Below are 16502 nucleotides of genomic sequence, written 5' to 3' on the forward strand. Positions count from 1 at the left end.
TAAAGGTTGTTCCTTGTTTTATTTGTTCTTTTTCCCTGACATTTGCTGTTACTTTCTAAGTTGTTCTTTTCTTTATCTCTGGCGTGGTCATTCTGTCAGCTTAATTTTTTTTGACTCTAAGGTTGAATTTTACTTGTTTTCTCAAAATCCTTCTAAGGCTCCCCAGTGTCCAGAGAATAAAGGTGGAACTCCCTAGCTGGCTGCCTCTCGCATCCCTCACTTCAGTATCCTCGGGGGCTCTGCTCAACTCCGCAGCTTCCCAGTGAAATGCATTTCTTGCCCTGGTACCATCGGTTCTCCCAAGACTGTTATGTGATGTCAGACCATGAACAACCTCCCTAAGCTTCCATTCATCAATTCACTGGGGGAAGATAACAGGATATAATTCATAGCATTCTACTAAGGATTAGTTGAACAAAATATACTTAAAGCTTCTAATAGTTTTTGACACATAAGAAGTTTTTAGTAAATGCTATGTATGGGTTATTTTTTCCCTTCGCTGATCGAAATTTCCTTTGGCCATACCTTTGCATCCAGATCAGACACTTCCCCAAGATCCAACCAGAGCAGGTCTCTGCGGACCCTTCTTTGATTTCTGCCAGACGGAAGATTTCTCTACATTTCTCTCTCCCCATTTCCCTCTCTCTTTCTTCCCCCGCCTTTTCTCTCTTTTTCTCTCAATGAATAGACTTTGTATGTTTTTTTTTTTTTTTTGGCTCCTTTGTCACCCTTGGTAGAGTGCTGTGGCATCATAGCTCACAGCAACCTCAAACTCCTGGGCTCACATAATTCTCTTGCCTCAACCCTCCCTTATGACTGGGACTATACGAGCTGCGACAACGTCTGGTTATTTTTTTTTTAGAGATGGGGGTCTCACTTTGGCTCAGGCTTGTCTCAAATGTCTGAGCTCAAGCAATCCACCTGCCTCGATGTCCCAGAGTGACTTTGTCTTTTTAACAACAGTTTTAGGTTTACATAAAAATGGTGCACGTAAAGTGCAGAGAACTCCTGTATAACTCCTTCTCACTCCCTCCACGTGCCATAAGTGTCCCCTAATATTAATCAATTTGCATCAGTATGATACACATGGTACAGTTGATGCACTGATATCAATACATTATTAAGGAAAGCCCACTGTTTATATTAGGACTAAACTCTGTTGTACAATTCTCTCGGTTTTAACAAATGCATAATGTCTGTTGTGCCCACGATCACAGCATCGTGCAGGGTGGTTTCTCTGCCCCTGGCATCCTCCACTTATTCTCCAGTCCATCTGCCCCACCCCCGCCCCTTGCCACTGGTAATCACTGATCATTCTCCTGCGCCTAGAGTTTCATCCTTTGCATTATTATTCGTGTTCATGGCGTATTTGTTTTACTGTTTCATCTTTTCTGCTCCACACACCTAATGTAAGACTCCACGGCCAGTAATTACACAAGTAGATATTTCAGGAACAAATTATTAAACTTGTTTATCTTTAGAGCCAAGACGTGAGTTGAAATTTCAGGCCCTTCTTCCCAGTGGAATAGGCATTTGGCTTCTGCATGAACTCAAGGGCTAATGGGACATGGCTTCCTGTTTGACCTAAGCTGGATCCCAGTTCTTGAGTCTGCATGTGTACAGAGAGCTTTCCCCCATGGCTTATGTGCTTGAGGCTTAAAAAGGAACAAGGCAAAGTAAAACAAAACAGTAGTGAAACACAAAGCTTTCATATAAATACAGGCCAAAGAAGGGTGGGAATTAGTTTTCTAAAGCAGCAACTTTATATTCCGGTCCTGAGCAACATGTTTCTTAGGCACTTTGCCTATAATGGTAATAGCTGCCTTACATGTATACTGCAATTTGGATTTGACTTTAATTGTACATCTCTATAATAAGAGCAATAAAAGGGGAGTTGTAATGCTGTGGTAGGAGAAGTAGTAATTCAGTCATGTCTACCACTTAGGAGCCTTTTGTAAGCATCCAGCCTTGCCTTATGACATTGTCCCTGTGAGGTAAGCATTTACCTCTGTTTTTTTTTTTTTTTTACAGGCACATAAGTGGCCTTTCCAGGGGGAGATATACCTTCACTCTGTCAAGGAAGCAGAGGCACAGAAATGGGTCAGGTTCCTTGTCTAAAACCACACAATAAGTTAGCGGCAGAGACGCCATTGCAGTCCTGGCTTCCCAACTTTGTCAGCTGCCTACAGTTCTGGGTGCCTTGCAAAGTGCTATTAGTGCTGGTTTTCATCCCAGGCAGCAATAATTCCATTTTTGTCCAACCAAGAGCCCAGCGAAAGATGCACCACATTCTTCTTTTACCCACTTCTGGCAAATCCTATTTTCTGATAAGACTGGTTTGTCCCTGCCCCCAGGCTTCTGACCTACAGCTGGTCCCCGGTAATCTCTTCCCTCTGCTGTGTTGCTTGGTATTTGGGAGATCTCTGCCACTCTGCTTTTTTTTTCCTGACAGCCCCCTGTGGACCCATGTGGACCCATGTTGGCCCAAGTTCCAATAGCAGGGATGGAATTCCTGCTGATATATTAGATCATTTTAGATGATTCTGGAAGAGGGCATTAAATAACATGAAGTCACATAGTGAGAAATTTTATCCCCTTTCTAATTCTCTTTCAAATCTTCTGAGTAGGTCAAGGGACAAGTTTCCGCTTGGTGCTAGCCTCTCATTAACACCTTCCTGCTGCTTGATAATTATCCTTTTAAACAAAATGACAGATCTGAGCTCATTGTTTAGAATGCTCCTGAAGGCAGCAGAATGTGGACAAAATTTGGTGATGTTTTTACTGTATTCATTCCCAAATTCACTGTTTATTTTTGGCAAGGGAAGGTGGCTTAGACTTTATGAGAGTAAGATGGTGTTTTCTTTTCAAATACATTGATTTCAGGCTAATATTCAGCAAGTAGCAGCACAATTTACAGTGGGACGTGTCAAACACCACGTAGGTAGGACACCAGTGACTGAGGTCTGGGCTGCACGGACGCCCAGCTGTCAGTCCTTCTTGAGAACACTGACTCTGGGGCTCCTCTGGTCCACCGCTGGGCTGTCTCTCCCCTCCCCATCATCTCACTCCTGGCCTTGTTACCCACTTGTGCTTATCTGTGTCAGGAACCTTGTTGAAGACTGAAAAACCATTATCAGGGGTCTGGGATTAAGGTGCCATCCATGGTCATTCTCCCGTCTACTCTGACCCAGGGCAGGCCACCTCACATGTCAGGCCCTTTGATAATTAACTTCTTTAAAACAGTGAACATGAAGTTCTGGGGAGAGAAGAATGCACAGGGTTGGCTTTGATGCCCCAGGTCAGAAGCTAGAGCAGCCACTCTGCCCTGGCTAATACTGCCCTTGGCTACTGCTTCCTCCACAGTTCTGCTTTTCCTACCTTGTCTGAGTTAATAACGAAACTCCAGAACAGTACTTCCTTTGTGTCGTGTTTTGAGAGAGTGCCCCCAGCTAACCTCTTCCTAGCACACTTCAGTGGTCATCAGTATGTTTAGATGATGAGGGAAAAGACAACAGTTTTGAGACTCTCATCTGTAGCAGTTTAGAGGTTTGGAATAGCCTGCTCAGTTTCAGTAAAGACTCCAAGCCAAGAAACTGCATTTCTCCCCAACATATGTTTTCTCCCAGGCCTCTCTCTTTTCTCTCTGTCTCAATGGCATGCTTGTCGCTGAGGGTCCTAGAAACAGATCCATCCATACACTGAGCAGGGAGGGTGGCTGTGGAGGCCATTTTAAGACCTTGCCACCCACTCTCCAGTCCTGCTGGAAGAGAATAGATTGTTATCTCCTCATGAGAGCATTTTTCCAGAACAAGAATGACCTGAAGGGGCCCTGGGAACTTGCCCTGTGGGGGTGGGCTTAAAAGGGGGGAAGTCTTGGCTGACCTTGGTTCCTTGTGCCAGGAGTTGAGAACAGTTGCTGAGGGTTGGCTAGAGACTGGAGTCTCTGGAATTCCCTTTATGGCAAGGTCTGTTATATTTTGATTAACAAAGTGTTAGTTCAGTTCTTCTTGAAAGGAGTTTTACAGTGGCTGGTTATATTTGTGAAATGTAAGAATGATGATGATGGATCACATGCATTGAGCATTTACAGCATGCCAAGAAGAGTTCAGCCTTTTAAGTATGGTGTGTCCCGTAAGCCTTACCCCACCCTCAGAAAAAGGTTTTCTTGTCCCCATTGTTCACTGATGAGGTGACTGAAGCCCAGACAGGGGAAGTCACTTATCCAATCACAGGTAGTGTAAGTGCTAGAATTCAAACTCTATCTGCGTTTCTCACCCCAGGTACGTATTTGATAAGACAGTGGGGATGAGAACTATGGCCTACGGACTCTGTTAGAAAGCCTGGTTTTCTCTCTCTTCTGGAAATGGTGCTGCTTTGGGGAAGAAAAACAAGATTTCGTCCATGTAGTCTGTTCATCTTTATGTTTTCTTAAGATTGGGAATGTTTTTAGGAAGTCAAATCTAATTACCCGAGTGGGAATTTATTTTAAATAACCACCTGCACCTTCATCTGGGTTTTTAAAGTATCTTGAATCCCCGCTGAGGGGGTCAGAGTCTGTGCTTTGTGAATGCAGGTAACAAAATATTTGATTTGGGAAGATTTGTCCTTTCTTTTATATCCTCTTCATAGGATTATAGTTTTTATTCTGAGCTGCTGGAATGTCTGCAGAGTATGGAACAGATGTGTTTTAAGTACTGTTCTCAGGCTGATTTTATTGACTGGGAAGAAGTCCATGGAGGGCTTTGGTTTCTCTGGGAGGCACATTCTCATTACCTCAGATAAACAGAGGTGGCAACTTACGTTCTTTAAATGAAAGACTAGGGGAAGAAAATTACAATGGAAACCAACATCACCAATAGGATTTAGTTCAAGATTCTGTCCGTCATTCCCTATTCTAGTTTGAATCACCCGTTCTTGGTGACATCACTGTTGTTCCCTCTCTACCCATTCCTCCTTCCTCTTGCCCTTTCTTCCCTCCTTCCCTTCCTTCCTTTCTGACTTTCTTCTTTCCTCCTTTCCACCCTCCCTTTCCCCCTTCCTTCCTTATTTCTTTCCTTTCTGTCTCTTTTTTTGCTTCCTTCATTCCTCTCTCTGTCTTGTTCTGCCCTTGTCTCCTCTTTGCCCTGTCTCTCTGTCCTCTCTCTGTCTCACAGACTATGAATTTTTTACAATTGATTTTCCTAATCATGATCATACCATAGTTAAAGGGAAAAATGTTACACTTGCACCACACTCTAAGGGCCTGTGCTATCCTATGTTGTTATTAGAGCCCTTTATAAACTGCATTAACACATTCAGACCATAAGAGGCAGATTTAATGCACTGGTTTTATAAGGAGTGGCTTAAGTTATTGGGTTCCTGAGTTACCTACCTCAGTGCGCTGGTCAACAGTTTGAACGGTGGAAGAGTCAGATTCGGTGCCAGAGATGATAGCCCTAACAGGTCATAAGGTTGAAATACACCTGCTTTAGTGGGCTAGGAGAAACTGGTGCAGTGACAAGGAGTGGGAGACTTGGATTTCCTTCCAGCCAGAACTAATCAAGTCTGTCACTTGGAGTAAGTCACACACCTCCATAGGTATTTCCCCATTTGGAAAATGGGACCAATAGTCTCTCTCCAGCATAATTCTAGGTACTAAAAATAATGTTAATGGAATAAATAGGTAAAATATTTATTAGCTGTTACTATGTGCTAGATTTCTCATTCTTGGTAGCCACCCTGTGACGTGACTAGGTGTTATTATTCACTCTGCGCTAGTGAAAAAACTGAGGTTCTGAGAGGTTAAGCCCTAATTCAAGATCACATACCTAGTTAAGTGGTTGGTCTGATTCTCCCAGAGTGGGAGAACCCAGCTGGACACAAGCCTCCCCGACATCCTGTAAGCCAGGCACCCTACTGGGCCACCAGACAGGGACACACTCAGACACACTAGGTGGCTGTGCAGGGCATAAGGCGGGGGTGGGGGGTGTTCCCAGCTGGTTTTTTTCAGGCTCTGAATAGCGTCTTTTTTGGTTCCAAATACCCTCCAGATTATCCCCCCCAACCCCCCGCATGCCCTCGAAATACCATTGTTCTTTATGTACATCATTACATGAAAGAGCTTCCAGGCTCCACATGACACCATGTTGCCTCCTTAGGCCGCTCATGGATGCTTGGCAGGAAGGGAGGAGCCCCACAAAGCCAAATTCATCACCGAAGGAAGCTTTTAATCACAGGTGTTGGGTTTGTTCAACTTTACTGGGTTTTTGAGGCAAGCATGTGTGATTCTTTGAGGCTGGCCCATTAATTCTCAAGCAAACAGTTTTTGTGCCCAAGGAGGTTTGGTTCTCTATGGCCTTGGAGTGATCAGCAGCTATGTCACACCCAACCCTCACATTCCCCACTGCCCAGGCCAGGAATTGCGTTGCAGACTCTTCTGTATCTGATGGCTGGTTTGCCAAAGCTGACCATTGTAGTGGGTCCCCCATCCATGGAAAAAATTATTAATGAAATAAATCAAGCAATTTTTTTTTTCTGGGAGACAAACTGAGGCTCCCCTAAGGCAGTGGTTCTCATCCTTCCTAATGTCTCCTAATGCAACCCTTTAATATAGTTCCTCATGTTGTGGTGACCCCCAACCATAAAATTATTTTCATTGCTACTTCATAACTAATTTAGCTACTGTTACTGTTATGAATCGGATATGCAGGATGGATTTTCATTGTTACAAAGGGGTCGCGACCCACAGGTTGAGAACCCCTGCCCTAAGGGAAACATTTGTTTGAACTCTGTGAGTTTAGGTTTTGATGTTTCTGCTCTGCATGATGAAAAATAATAATACTGTTAATACTTCAGCCTTTAGAACAAAGGTTTTGTTTCCCCCTTCTCTGAAATCTACATCAGGCCTATCATTTCTTCGTCTTTAAGCTCTGTTTAAATTTCTGAGTATTGAGCCAGAAAGAGTGTATTTAAGTACTATTTGAAGAGTTTCTAATGCCACCATCTCAAAGGCGCTAATCCACTTGGAGTAGTTCTTACTATCCACCCCCCTGGCAATGGGGTCTAAGAGCTTTTTCCCCTTGGCTGACATTGACACTTCTTAAAGGAGGTGATGTTTGTGAGCGTGGTGCAGAGCTGGAGGTCTGGAGGCTGGTCATATTTCATAACTGGTCTCAGTTCAGACAGAAACTAGCCCATTTTCACAAACCAATTTAGTTCTTTGCTGGGAAGATAATCCGAAAAGCACTGAGCTGTGAAAGGGAGCTCTTACAGTTAGCAACAATGTATCTATTATGAAGCTCCTATTGGAGATGCTCCACGGCCTTCAGAGGCCCAGAGAACTGTGTGCTGCTCTGTGACTTGGTGCTGGGCTGGCTGATGGCTGCGTAAGAGCCATCTATAGAGCTTCTAAAACACAAATTTGGTGGCTGAGAGCAAGGAGCAGGAATATGTATTTCTCTAATGTACACACCCGTTTAGAAGCAAGCCTAGGACTGCCTCACATAATTTTGCAGTACTGTTAAAACAATAGATTACAACTGATTTCCTTTTTTTTCTTAAAATTGCAATTTTCTGGCCACTTCATATAACTTTCTGACTCAGATGCCTTTCCCTCCTGTCAATGTAGTATAGTGATGTAATACAACCTCCCAGTCCCACCCTTCAGCCATTCATTTAACCAGTATGTAAGAGCTGGCTAGGATGGGGTCCAGGAACTAAGATAACAAAATCAAGATCAAAAGATACACGGTTACAGGATTGAAGGAGTCTTTGGCCTAGTAAGGAGGTAATTGAACAATAAATCAGCTGTAGTAGAATACTGTAATGGTTTCAACTAAATTGCAGTGGAAACAGGTGAAGTGTTTGGAAGTCAGTTGATGGATCTTGGGAGAGAAAGCCTTTGACGGGAGGTCTGCCGAGGAGAAGATGGCTGCCAGATGCCAGGTGAACCCATGGGAAGACAGAGAGGACATTTTTGCAGAGGCCTAGTAGCCAGAGAGCTTAACATGTGACAAGAACTGCATCTTTTTTTGCTTGCCCACTGCATAAAAAACAAGACAATCAATGATAGCAATGGGGTAGCCATATTGACAGAGACCAGAGCGTGAGGGGCTGATAGTAACATATCACGGGCATTTGTATTTGACCTCATTAGCACATCTTTCTTGCCAATATGTAGGTTTTTTTTCCTAAACACCTCATTTATCTGTACCTTTAAAAAAATCTTTTCCCTTGACATATATGACATGACGAAATTCTTACTCTCACGCAATACCTTGGAAGCAGGGAAGCTGAAGTGGGAATTGCCGCTGTCCCACCTGAGACCCTGCCTTCCACTCTTGTTTTCTGACCCTTTTCATTTGTGAAGCCAGGAGTCAGCCTGTCTATGGGTTCTCTAGGTGTCCTCAAACTATGGCCCACGGGCCACATGCAGCCCGCCTAGGACATTTATCCAGCCGCTGCCACCGCTGCCTGTCCTACTTAGCAGCCGACTCGTCCCAGGGCCCGCAGTCCGGCCCTCCAACCATTTAAGGGACAGTGAACTGGCCCCCTGTTTAAAAAGTTTGAGGACCCCAAGCTAGTGTATTCCAACAGGGGTCAGGGAATTGGCGTCAAGGGAGAGATGACCGTGGTTAGCCCTGAATCTGAAGTCTTCCTGCCCTGGACCCCTGGATCAGCACAAGCAGAACTGCCCTATTTACACAGGTCTTCTCTCCTGTGCTGGCGAGCCTTCCACGTGTTGGGTCTCAGTGTCTTTTCTTTCAAACCCCGATTCTTATCTATCCCAGAATGTTTAGCCTGCCTGCCCCCCCACCTCATCTGCCACTTTGTTCCTTGAACCGTAAGCTCCTCCCACATCGAGGCTTTTCAGGTTTTCAAGGAAACAAAACTCATTGCTACCTCAGAACCCCTCCACGTGCTGTTCCTTCCACCTGCAGGAGTTCTCCACCCTCACTCCCATCTCTTCCTTGAAAAGACCTTTGCCAGCCTCTCTGTAAACAAGCCCCAGAGTCTGTGACACTTAATACCGTTTCACAGTGTTTTGTTTTGTTGACTTCCTTTGTTTCTTTATGGCCACACTTCCCCTTGAAGTTTCATAAAAGCATTGACCTGTTGTGATCCATTCACAACTGTACCCTCCTCACCTGTTTAATAATAAATATTAGTTATTTGCTAAATGAGTGGATAGATAAGCCATGGATGGATGCAGTTGAAGTCTCTTAAGTTGAATTCCTCATAAAATCTAGCCTATTATGAACAAGATAGCTTCTTTATGTTTGTTCTTAAGTTGAATTTCGGTGTAAGTTGAAACAGGTCTTACCTGTAATAGCTGCTGTTCGTAAGTGCGAGTCACATGTCAGTTGGATGTTTGTAACTTGGGGACTGCCTGTGTCCTTCTCTTACACTCTAGTCTAAGCTCCATTCTTTTAATGAAATCCGTGATCTCTAGTGCTGGCCCTGCTTTATGCCTTTCCTGACTTACCTATGCGGTCTATGTTTATTTTGTTATTACCTGGATCAAAACTTTTGTAGTGACCTGTGTAACTTGGGACTCTTCCCGTATGGTTTCCAGTTGGATCACTTACCCGAATTACATCTAAGTTATAATTTTTCAAAGGATATGATTTTTCTTATAATCAAAGCAATATGGAAATATACTCAGAAAATGTGAGAAATTCTGGGTGCAATGAAGTAAGTATAAATCATGCACAGTTTTTCCACCATGAGTGAAATATTATAGACATTTTGGTTATTTTTTTTTCCATCTGGTGATTTTCTTTTATATTTCACAACTTTGAGGGCATTTGTGCATTTAAGGGCGGACATAAAGTTCGTGTGCACTTTGCTATCTTAAATTATTTTAAATTGCACACAAACTTTATATCCACCCTGTGTATGTATGTATGTATATGTATACATACATACACACATATAAATACCCTGGATCTCAAATATAACAGGATCTGAGCATGTTGTCATGTCATTGTAAATTTTTTTTTTCTTTGCAATTTTTGGCCTGGGCTGGGTTTGAACCTGCCACCTCTGGTATATGGGGCTGGCACCCCAATACTTTGAGCCACAGGTGCTGCCTTCATTGTAAATACGTTTAAAAACTGGCTTCATTGTGTGCCTAGTCCTAAATTCTATGTTTGAGAATCACCAATGAGTATCAGCAGAGTCCCAGACAGTGCTAGAGACTGAAGTATCTATTGTCTCATTTTAATATTTAGTGCCTACTACACCAGAAAAGATACTGTAATGAGTCTCTCACTTACCTGAGTAGCTGTGTTTCCCAGTGGCGCTGACAGGTTTCAAAAGCAAGAAGTAAAATTCTGGAATAATTTGAATTAGAGGTAAACAAAGACTGAATCCCCAAGTAAATATACCTAGTTCAAATGTTGAGTACATGAGCACACAGACGTCTTTAGTAAATGAGTTTCTCCTAGAGCTCTAGATGAATGAATTGGGAAAAGCTTATCAGATCACTCTTCTCTGAAATCCTAGCTATAAAAATGACTCATGTTTTCCTTCTTTTCTAGAGTGACCGTCTCCTTATCAAGGGAGGCAGAATCGTCAACGATGATCAGTCTTTTTATGCCGATATTTACATGGAAGATGGCTTGATAAAGTATGTATATAGAACCTTTCTCTTTCTCTTTTTGTATTTCCTTTCTTCATTGGCAGCCCAGAAAGCAGCTTAGATTTCACAACTTATTTTTCATAACATGAAAAATCTGAATTCCATCAACAGAATGATGCTGAAGGCCTCTTTGCACAAGTTGTCTGGATAGGCACTCTGTGGGCTGTGAAAAAAGTGGGAACATGGCCACTGACCTTAAAGATACTGAAAAATGTACACAAATTACAGCACCCTAAAAATGTTAGATCTTGTGTAATAGATATTAACTGTGTTGAAATCAGTATAAGTGATTTTGGAAGTACACAGAAAGGAGAAATCCATTTAGACACAGGGTATTAAAACTGAACCTGGACATAAGAGTAGGACTTAGATGGGTAGGGCACAGATACGTAGGTCACTACAAAAGTTTTGAGATCAACTGTGTTATTGTCCATTATTTCACTTCCAAAAAACACAGTCAATAGCATCCTTTTTGATTCACCCATGCAAATTTTGACCTGCTCATCATTGTTGCTGGGAGAGCTTTATTTCTTTCCATCCACATGGATTTTATGTTTCTTAATTTTTGTGTATCTCCAAACTTTCATAATGACCCATGGAGGACATGCATTTCAGAAAAGATTTCCAAATAGTCTTATTAGGAATGTATTACTTTATAAAATGGTTTGCTATTGGATGCCCATCAGCAGCATAGCCAGTTAACTTTTATATGTAGGTTCCATACACAGAGGATTTGATTTACACCATTGTACACCAAGTAAATCAAAGCACACCACCACACTGAGAAGTGTATGTTGATTGAGACCTAAGAAGCCAATCCATCTTACTGGCTACCTTTGGCCTCTTCCAGTTTTATTTTTATGTCATTGAACTTCATTGGCTAGTTTAAGATTTGGTTGATAGGAGCTCCCCTTGACTTCAATATAATTAAATTTTCTGCAGGCAGATGTTCTTTACCAAGTCCCAGGTCTAGGCTAACTTCTCTCCCTATGTGCTCTCAAAATACTATTTGCTCTTCTCAGTCACAGCAATGCTGGCACACTTAGCCTCCCTGAGAGCAAAGATAATATCTTGTTCATATCCTCAACACCCACTCCTCAGCACATAGAGATTTGATAATAGCTGCCTTTTATTGAGTGTGTAGTATGTGCCAGGCACTGTGTTAAATGTTTTGCATGTCTTTATTTCATTCAGCCAGCCAGCAATGCTATGAATCAAGTACCATACTATTACTGCCTTTTTTCAGATGAAGAAAAAGAGGCACAGATAGAGTAAATAACTTGCTAACAGTCAACATATTAGTCAAATACATTGAATGGATGAGTGAATGAAAGAAGGAACAAATGTAAGACCAAGCAAACATATTTGTTCTTAGTTGCCTTCCTTGCCAATTTACATCATTACTTTTTCAGCTAGGAAATGGAAATATAGCTGGGCGCTGTGGTGGGCGCCTATAGTCCCAGCTACTAGGGAGGCTGAGATAAGAGAATTGCTTGGGCCCAAGAGTTTGAGGTTGCTCTGAGCCATGACACTCTACTGAGGGTGACAAAGTAAGACTCTGTCTCAATCAAAAAAAAAAAAAAAAAAGAAATGGAAATAATAGGTAGGCCAAACAAAATAAACTAATAAGTTCTTCAAAATATAAGCCACGAAGATTTTATATTTTTATGTTAATAATAAATTATATGGTTCTGTTTGGAGATAGCAAGTCCCCTTACTTAAAGATGTGCAGAGATGGGGGAAATTTAGTATCACATACTTCTTCCTCCTCTCAGAGCTCATGGCAGCCATCATTAAATGATCACACAGTGCATTAGGCATCCATTCGACTTCCAGAGTCGAATATGCAACATGAATTATTTTTGCCATCTCCATTAGGAAGACAAGAAAGCCATTTGCTAAGGGTGTTATAGAACAGCTGACACCAACATTTTTCAGTACCAGGGACCAATTTAATGGAAGACAATTTTTCCAGCGACCAGGGAAGAGGATGATGGTTTTAGGATGATTCAAGCATATGACATCTCTACCTCAGATTATCAGGCATTAGATTCTCATAAAGAGAGTGTAACCTAACTCTCATGAAGTTTATAGTAGAGTTTCTGCTCCTATAAGAATCTAATGCTGCCGCTCATCTAAGAGGAGGTGGGGCTCAGGTGGTGATGCCAGCGATGTGGCGTGGCTATAAATACAGAGGAAGCTTCACTGCTCATCTGCTGCTCACCTCCTGTTGTGCAGGCGAGTTGCTAACAGGCCACAGACCATCAATACTGGTCTATGGCGAGAGACTGAGGACCACAGTTACAGAAGGAATTTAACCGTCAGATGGTTATGTTCATGATATAAGGAAGGTTAAACAAATGAGATCTTTAATCCTAAAATTTAGTATATCACCAACAACATTCTTAGCACCCAGAGCATAAGAACACTGTTACATAGTTGTTGGTCTGTATGTATTTGTGGAGTACTTCCTGTGCACATGTGGTTGTGTAGGCACTGGACTCAGACTGCTAAATCATCATGTTGTCTTCCCTGGGGGACCTTATACCCTTTTAGGGGAACTGAGATATTTGTACATAAGCAAAGGACCTAGCATTACCAGGTAGAGGCAATATCGAGCATTCAATTAGTAGAACAGATGTGATTCAGAGGAGAAAGAAGACTGGTTATTAATTACAATAGCTGATCTTTATTAGATTCTTTGGTGGTATCTAACAGGATTCTGTTGGCTTAACATATATTCACATGTAATCTACACAACTACCCTATGAAGGAGTGTCTTTATTACATTTTACAGATGAAAGAATTGAGTCATGGTGATATGACTCATGGTGACTAGCCAAGGTCATATAGCTAGTAACCAGCAGAGCTGGTAACCAGCTATCTAGATTGTGAATGTAGATAGCCTACATCCAGCGCACAGCCACATTCTCAATTATTAGACTTGGCTGTCAATAGAAACTTGACAAAGGAGAGGGGGTGGAAACTGAGCCTCCAAGGATTGCTGTGACACTATCTGTGTAGTGGAAAAAGAGGGAAGGTATTTCTGTTTCAGACTCACTGTTAAGCGAGTTTTTGAAATGGCTAAAAGCACACATATGTGAATCCAAACACATAGGCCAGGCTATTCTTCATGCCTTTGGTTCTTAATTTCCCCTAAGGAAACCCAGTGAGGGAGAAAAGTATGAACAGAACCAGCCAGTATCTGAACTAGAATGGAGTTACGATCAGAGGCTGCATTTTTTCCACAGCATGTTTTGAATTGTGGTGGCTCTGGAATGGCCCAGTGGTGATGTGGTGAAGTCTCGAGCTCTTAGAGATGTCAGGAATACTTTATTTTAGTTGCAGAACTTTGAGTTTGGCAGGCCAGTGGTGGACTTCTTACTGCCCCAAGAGAGTGTCTTTCTTGGCTGAACAAAAGGGGAAAGCACTCATGCCACTGGCAGAGACTTAAGAATCCTAGGTCCATAAGTAGCATTGTGTAGGAACTAGCTATATTTTTTGCTTTCTCTGTAAGATGTGCCTTTGAGGTCCTCATTGACTTACTTTCCTCCTATGTCTTCCCCTGTTGCACTCTGAGCTGCTCTGGAGCTTTGTGAGTGAAGCTGTGTCTGGCAGAGGTTGTCATGATCATGTTGTTGGCTTAGTTTCTTTTTTTTTTTGGAGACAGAGCCTCAAGCTGTCCTCCTGGGTAGAGTGCCGTGGCATCTCAGCTCACAGCAACCTCCAACTCCTGGGCTCAAGCGAGTCTCCTGCCTCCGCCTCCCAAGTAGCTGGGACCACAGGCACCTGCCACAACGCCCGGCTATTTTTTGGTTGCAGCCGTCATTGTTGTTTGGCGGGCCCGGGCTGGATTCGAACCCGCCACCTTGGGTGTACATGGCTGGTGCCTTAGCCACTTGAGCCACAGGCGCCAAGCCGTTGGCTTAGTTTCTACTGGGACATTGACCGTATAAAAGCAGCTGGTGCTAGAGGCATCTGCATCTTTGGCTTTTTCCTTATGACTCTGCTATCAGCTATGATTGGCTGATACATTTAAACATTTATCCTAATGGTTCTTTCATTTGCACTTTTCAGATCCTTCTCCAAGTGTCATTCCTCCCCCTTAATTTAAATAAAAAACACAACAAAAAAGAACAATAAAAAACAATTATTTAAAAAATGTTTATTATGCACACTATATTATAAATACTGTTAAACGACTGGGGTTACAGTACTAATCCAGGACACTTGGTCCCAGCAAATGACATATTTGATTGCTCTGTACCTACAAAATTGTTTTCTGCATCTATATCTATCTTTGTTCTAGCTAAACTTGGAAAAATTACTTTGATATAGAAGTAACACTTTTTAAATCCTTGTAACACTGTGGTTACCTTGTAACACTATGGTTTTGTTTTATTTTGTTTTTTGAGACAGAGTCTCACTTTGTCACCCTTGGTAGAATTCAATGACCTCATACCTCACAGCAGCCTCCAACTTTCGGCTCAAGAGATTCTCTTGCCTCAGCCTCCCAAGAAGCTGGGAATACAGGCGCCCACCACAATGCCCAACTATTTTTTTGTTGTAGTTGTCATTGTTGTTTACCTGGCCTGGACCAGGTTCGATCCCACCAGCCTCAGTGTATATGGCTGGTGCCATAACCACTGTGCTATAGGCACCGAGACGTAACACTGTGTTTACCATGGAAGTTGCTTTTTTACCAATCATTTTCTCCATCTCAACAGGCAAATTGGAGACAATCTGATTGTCCCTGGAGGGGTGAAGACCATCGAAGCCAATGGGAAGATGGTGCTCCCTGGAGGCATCGACGTCCACACTCACTTCCAGATGCCATACAAGGGAATGACTACAGTGGATGACTTCTTCCAAGGCACAAAGGCAGCCTTAGCAGGTGGCACCACCATGATCAGTAAGTCTTCAGATTTTACACATTCCTATTCCCAGAGGCGTGTTCTTAGGGAATGTGGGAACCACAGTGCTCTCTCATGATAACTTGCACACATCCCTCAACTAAGTTTGTAGCCTTTCTGCCTAATGAGACCTGAGAAAAGCAGGACATGGGCAGCTCCCCGTGACTCACAGAGGAGATTCATACAGCTCTTGGCTGTGCAAGCTCCCGTCCTGTCCTGTCCACCTTAGCAGCGGGAGCTGGCTTTTGGAGTGGGTGAGGAATCAGGAAATGTCTCTGAGCTGGCCGTGGAAAAGTGGACTTAAAAAGTTGTGAATAGTGAACCAAAAGTTATTATGAAACTGCCAGCTTGCGTCTGGAGGAGGAGTGGGCAGGGTACACAGCAGAGCACTGTGAATGGGGCTCAGGAGTATCACAGAGAATGAATGACAGTGGAGACTCAGATCTTAGGAATTTGGTGGGCTTCAGTGGTGCTGAGATTCTGGTTTGCACTGTATTTTTACCAATTCATCTTTAAGATTAGGCAAGCTCAGTGGTTTCCCTGGTTTTTTATTTATTTATTTTTTCCTGGTAACTATTGCAATTCCAAAGAAACCTCAGGAGTTGCATGCCATTGGATTACTGACTGATACCATTTCAGGGTGGTCTTCCCTTGACCCAAAGGAGTCGTGACGAATTGGGGCCCATCCCAGTGCTGACCCTAAACTTGGTCGGCCAGAGCACTGTTTATTTTCACACTGTATATATCCACCCAAGAGCACAGAACAGCCCGAAACAGAATTATCCACTGTCTTTTATGTCCTTTTGACAGGAGCACTGGCAGGGTTCAGCTTCAGCTAGTTGGGTGTGGAAACCCAAGAAAATTGCATCCAGGCCATAAAAGGTGCAATTCAGGGAGAACCAAGCTTTTCTCCAGCCAAAGAGGGGGAAGCCAACTGACGTTTTAGCAGCTGCCTGCCCAAGAAAGCC

General features: G+C 42.8%; 1 protein-coding gene across 2 annotated transcripts in view; it reads left to right on the top strand.

The window, feature by feature from the left end:
* Window positions 1-16502, top strand: part of DPYSL3 (dihydropyrimidinase like 3) — a 123997-nt gene that overhangs the window by 81941 nt on the left and 25554 nt on the right. For both annotated transcript variants that reach the window (XM_003782064.3, XM_003782065.2), the window contains exons 2-3: window positions 10521-10609; window positions 15349-15533. In XM_003782064.3, coding sequence (XP_003782112.1) covers window positions 10521-10609; window positions 15349-15533 — 274 coding nt within the window. The remainder of the gene's footprint in view (window positions 1-10520; window positions 10610-15348; window positions 15534-16502) is intronic.

The sequence above is a fragment of the Otolemur garnettii genome, unplaced genomic scaffold, assembly GCF_000181295.1.
Source record: "Otolemur garnettii isolate 467f Iridium unplaced genomic scaffold, OtoGar3 scaffold00003, whole genome shotgun sequence".
Classification (NCBI taxonomy): Eukaryota; Metazoa; Chordata; class Mammalia; order Primates; family Galagidae; genus Otolemur; species Otolemur garnettii.